At 43.6% G+C, this 6,132-nt stretch overlaps 1 protein-coding gene across 3 annotated transcripts in view; it reads right to left on the bottom strand.

Moving 5' to 3' along the window:
• The window catches only part of trappc9 (trafficking protein particle complex subunit 9), a 145,539-nt gene that overhangs the window by 121,698 nt on the left and 17,709 nt on the right, over nt 1-6,132 (bottom strand). For all 3 annotated transcript variants that reach the window (XM_079749804.1, XM_079749806.1, XM_079749805.1), the window contains one exon: nt 5,248-5,393. In XM_079749804.1, coding sequence (XP_079605930.1) covers nt 5,248-5,393 — 146 coding nt within the window. The remainder of the gene's footprint in view (nt 1-5,247; nt 5,394-6,132) is intronic.

The raw sequence follows: 6,132 nt of genomic DNA, 5'->3' as shown, positions 1-6,132 counted from the left end.
GGGCTCACCGCAGCCAGGACTATTAATCTCAATGTCTTGATCAAACCTGCCTTTCCTCTTTCCTCACACACAGTCTCACAGCAATTGCACAGAAAAAAAACAATCTCCCAATACAGAATCTGGGGTTTTATGGCTCCAGCATTAATATGAGTCATAGAGTATGACTGAGAAAAAATAACAGGTAAATAAATGTACAAGGGCGCAAGACGGAAAATCACACACACACACACACACACACACACACAGACACACACGACACACAGACACACACAGCACACAGGGGCATATGTAGGCCACGAAAAGTAGCTTGGATTTTCCATCAGCAAAAAACCTACAGTAGGAAGCGAGTGATTTCTCCTCTGCCATAATACATCTGCACTTTGAGGTTGGAAGTGCTATTTCTGCTATTATCATTTAAGGGCATTTGTTTTCTACTCAGGGGAAGAAAGTTGAAAACGGAACCCCCACTTGTGACTCGTGGCCTCAGGCTATAACACAGTGTGAAATCAACCCACGCATTGTTAAGCCAGTCTAATGAAATAAAAAAAAAAACTTAAAATGGAAGTTGAACTTCTTTGCAACAAATATAAATAATCGCCATTCTATGCAAGTCTGAACAAAGGATGTACCACAAAACACTACCTGACGTTCATGAATAAGGAGGAAAGGATTTTAAAGTGACGGACAACGGAAATCTGTTATTTTAATCTAATTATTTTATTTAATGTTAGCAAGTCGATCACCTTTTTGAACTCAAGTTGAGTTCAAAAAGGTGAAAGGTGCAGTGTCTCAGGTTTAGTGGCATCTAGGGGTGTGAGGCTGAAACCAACTGAATCGTCAATGCATGTCCGTCAATATGAGGAATGCACCCGAATACGTGCAGCAGTTGGCACCGCAGCACGACCAAAGACGAGCGTGACTGAGCAATCAATGAAGTCATCATATGCTTCTGGTGTTACGAGCCGTTTACATAATATAAAATTATATTCATATTACCTATATTTATACTACCATATTTATTCATGTTGAATATTTGCATAGTTTTTCAAAAACAATTGCACAATAAAAAAAAAGACTTTTCAGGTTCATATTATTTCCAATGCCTCACTCTTTCTTGTTATATAAGGTTAAAATACATGTTTTACCTTAAACTAATGTATTTAACTAAGAAGGGCTACTAATACAGTGGGGCAAAAAAGTATTTAGTCAGCCACCAATTGTGCAAGTTCTCCCACTTAAAAAGATGAGAGGCCTGTAATTTTCATCATAGGTATACCTCAGCTATGAGAGACAAAATGAAAAAAAAAATCTAGAAAATCACATTGTCTGATTTTTAAAGAATTTATTTGCAAATTATGGTGGAAAATAAGTATTTGGTCAATAACAAAACGTCATCTCAATACTTTGTTTCATGCCCTTTGTTGGCAATGACAGAGGTCAAACGTTTTCTGTAAGTCTTTACAAGGTTTTCACACACTGCTGCTGGTATTTTGGCCCATTCCTCCATGCAGATCTCCTCTAGAGCAGTGATGTTTTTGGGCCTTCGCTGGGCAACACAGACTTTCAACTCCCTCCAAAGATTTTCTATGGGGTTGAGATCTGGAGACTGGCTAGGCCACTCCAGGACCTTGAAATGCTTCTTACGAAGCCACTCCTTCGTTGCCCGGGCGGTGTGTTTGGGGTCATTGTCATACTGAAAGACCCAGCCACGTTTCATCTTCAGTGCCCTTGCTGATGGAAGGAGGTTTTCACTCAAAATCTCACGATACATGGCCCCATTCATTCTTTCCGTCACACGGATCAGACGTCCTGGTCCCTTGGCAGAAAAACAGCCCCAAAGCATGATGTTTCCACCCCCATGCTTCACTGTAGGTATGGTGTTCTTTGGATGCAACCCAGCATTCTTTCTCCTCCAAACACGACGAGTTGAGTTTTTACCAAAAAGTTATATTTTGGTTTCAGCTGACCATATGACATTCTCCCAATCCTGTTCTGGATCATCCAAATGCTCTCTAGCAAACTTCAAACGGGCCCGGACATGCACTGGCTTTAGCAGGGGGACACGTCTGGCACTGCAGGATTTGAGTCCTTGGCGGCGTAGTGTGTTAGTGATGGTAGCCTTTGTTACTTTGGTCCCAGCTCTCTGGAGGTCATTCACTAGGTACCCCCGTGTGGTTCTGGGATTTTTGTTCACCGTTCTTGTGATCATTTTGAGCCCACAGGGTGAGATCTTGCGTGGAGCCCCAGATCGAGGGAGATTATCAGTGGTCTTGTATGTATTCCATTTCCTAATAATTGCTCCCAGAGTTGATTTCTTCACACCAAGCTTCTTACCTATTGCAGATTCAGACTTCCCAGCCTGGTGCAGGTCTACAATTGTGTTTCTGGTGTCCTTTGACAGCTCTTTGGTCTTGGCCATAGTGGAGTTTGGAGTGTGACTGTTTGAGGTTGTGGACAGGTGTCTTTTATACTGATAAGGAGTTCAAACAGGTGCCATTAATACAGGTAACAAGTGGAGGACAGAGGAGCATCTTAAAGAAGAAGTTACAGGTCTGTGACAGCCAGAAATCTTGCTGGTTTGTAGGTGACCAAATACTTATTTTCCACCATAATTTGCAAATAAATTCTTAAAAAATCAGACAATGTGATTTTCTGGATTTTTTTTTTTCATTCTGGCTCTTATAGCTGAGGTTTACCTATGATGAAAATTACAGGCCTCTCTCATCTTTTTAAGTGGGAGAACTTGCACAATTGGTGGCTGACTAAATACTTTTTTGCCCCACTGTATATGATTCAGAATATTTTCTCATATACCATGAAATAATATCGATACCGTCCGGACAGTGGGAAATACAGTGATATGAATTTTATCTAATACCTCCCACCCCTAACCATGAGCCATGTCTCTGTGTTGATTTTAAGTATATCTGTTTTTTTGGATAATTCTAAAAGACTTGGTGAAACACCGTACATTTCACACGTCGTAGAGACGAAGACCTGAATCGTGATGGGCTGTGTGTGGTTTCCTGGATGAAGAAAGGTGTGTGCTTTGAAACAAATCTGCAGAGATGATCAAAGGCCCCGAGATGAAGGCCCTGATGCCTCTGACTCAGCATGGCAACGTGTCCTCTGCTGACACTGCCCATCAGACACAACCACAGCCTTTCACCCTACTCTAGTCGCTACTGAAATATGAAGCTGGAACCATGTCAGCCTGAGTTCAGAAGCCTATAAAACATTCAAATGTACCCGTGTGGGCCAGGCACCAAACAAGTAGTATTCTCTCATATGCTGAGGACCTCCAGTGTGTCTGGCGTAGGGATGGATCCAAACCGTTCAGTTCGCAGGTCACGGTTCATTTTTGAGCAGTACGGCACCCAGCGAAACTTCTCAGTCTCGGAAGGAGGGCAGGGACAGGGGGCAGGAATGGGGAGCAGGGCTCAAGACCAACCTTTTCTACTAACTATTTAATTTGTAGCACCCTAACAAATTTAGTTGCACCCATTGTTCACCGCTTTGCAGAAGTCATGGCATGTCCTTTGTGACGTACCATCCATTTGTGTACATTCATTTCAAAGGAGTCTCTCAATTTCAATGAATTGTTTGGTTCTTTTCATTTCTACCGCCAGTGCCTCAACCTCTCTTTCCTCACGAACCAACTATGCATGCTCCACCTCCCATAGCAAAAGCTCTACCAACTAAAAAAACAAAACAAAAATAACAGGTACTATACATAACCTTAGCTAATAGATATAAGGCAATACACTGAAGTTAAGTAATTGTCCTTCTTATCTGGCTATCCTTAATCTACATTAGCCTGCTCGTGAATAGCGCTAGTGCTGCTTTGAGATTTACTTGAAACTTTGCACAATGTACAAACTACCTTTATCAGTCGTATGATCATTTGAGGTTCCGCCATACATTCAAAGCATTATGTCTTCACTGGTATAAGGTGGGTCCTGTTTCCAATGAGGGCTCAAGCAATTCTAACGTCCAACACTGCTCCAAGTCTTGGCGCCCAACACAGCGCCATTAAAACTCTTTATATTAAACACAGAACAAGACCTGAGATCGACTATGCCCGACACGGTGCTCCGTGGCCCGTCTGGTTAGCGACCCGCGTTACATTGAAGCTCTGCTGTAACCAGCTCTGACTCAGACCAAGAGTGTCAGAAAGCCACTGACGAACTCCACATACCACCTACGTGATATTTTGAAGCATTATTCCAATTAAACATGGGTTTTAACCACATTCCAGAAATGACCTGCACCTTTTCAAATATTTAGGAGGTATTTTTCTTTTGTCACCAACTGGAACGCCATCATCCCTCTGCCCACTTGTCACGAGACTAAGGGGCTATTATTTCTGCACACACACACACACACACACACACACACTTCTGCTTGAGGTCCTGTGAGTATACAAGAGGAAGCAGCTGCATGAAGAGGCCCACAGACATGATTCACACAGACAGACACACACCCCTTTCCAGTGTACATGATGAATCCAAAAGTAATGGAGAGTGAAGCGAACACTCCTCTACTCTAGTGATGACGATTTATGGAAGAGACCTTCGATTCAATTGGATGATGAGGAAGGTTTGAGCATTAGATTAACGCCTGGGCCCCCTGGTTCCTGGTAATGGTTATGAGATTCACCTGCGAAAATACAACAAATTGAACTTTTTTGTTCCCAACTAGTTTTGCTTTTAAATTAATCAATAAAAAAAAACAACAATAATAAAAAAGATTCCTCTCAAGTAAAACAAACGGAAAAATCAAAAAGAATCCAGATACATTTTATACTGCAGCAAACAAAGCAAAAAACTGTTACTCAGGGATTTAAACTATCAATCGATTTGCGTCAATGTGGTAAATCAGTTACGGCCAGCCATCTGTTCACTGATATCACAAAGTATCAATCAAAGGGAAGCAACTTCTATTTTAGTTTGCCTACATTGGGAAAGGAACACAATGCGTGGTACGCTGTGATGCGGTGACTCACTTTCTGAGAAACAAATAAACAATCTGTCAGCTCACTGAATGCACAATAACGGGAAAAGAACAACCCTAGCCTGTGTGTGTGTGTGTGTGTGTGTGTGTGTTTGTGTGTGTGTGTGTCGGTGTGTCGGTGTGTGTGTGAGCATGTCTGTCTGTCTGTGTCTGTGTCTCTCTGTGTCGGTACATGGGTGTGTGTGTGTGTGTGTGTGTGTGTGTGTGTGTGTGTGTGTGTGAGTATGTGCTCACCTATCTTCTTGCAGCGCTCCTCTCCGCGGTTGTGCATGATGATGGGTGAGTAGATGAAGGGGCTGGCGGTGGACATGTTCTGTCCCAGCAGGCCTTTCACCTTGTGGGGCCGCAGGCTGGCCGGCAGATCCAGAAGCTTCACCGACCTATTTTGGTGGGGAGAGGACATTACGGTGAGGGTGGAGGAGGGGGGGAGTGATGGGGTAGAGGGGGACAGAAATTGAGCAGAGCTCAGGAATGATGTTGCTGCCGCTGTTGTACCACAGCTACGTCCAGACGGCTCCGGGGGTGAAGGTGTATCGAGTGGCCCATTCATCACCTGTGGGTGTGGGGGAAGCCATCTGTCTCCCCCCCTGTTAGCGAGCAGCCACGGAGGGGAGAGAGACAGGTGCCTCAGCTCCCTCACTTGGCCAGGGCGGGCTAATAGGCTGCCTGCATCCCATCACTCTACCCCCCCCACCTGCACTGCAAGAAGATAGGTGAGCATACACTCACATACTCACACATTCACACCCTCACACACGCATACATGCACTCACACACACACACCTACGCACGCACCTACACAGACAAACCCAGACAGACAGACAGACAGACAGACAGACAGACAGACAGACAGACACCTGACTAAACATTTACGTAACATAGCGCATTCCATTTAAAGCGTGTGTCTGTAATTAAAAATTCACCGCAGATCAGTGATAAAAAAAGTGAATTCCATGTGATGGTTTTCGATTGGGGACCCCTTGTGGCTTCCTGCAAATCACACTAATGTCACTTCAGTAACCAGGGCCAGTTGGTGGCAAATTGAACAAGACAGATACTTTAGATAGATATAAATATGCGATTTTCTAGGACATTGCAAATTTTTCCATTGCCACAACG

The sequence above is a fragment of the Pollachius pollachius genome (assembly GCF_949987615.1).
Source record: "Pollachius pollachius genome assembly, chromosome: 13".
Lineage (NCBI taxonomy): Eukaryota > Metazoa > Chordata > Actinopteri > Gadiformes > Gadidae > Pollachius > Pollachius pollachius.
This window is presented reverse-complemented; position numbering and strand designations above follow the sequence as displayed.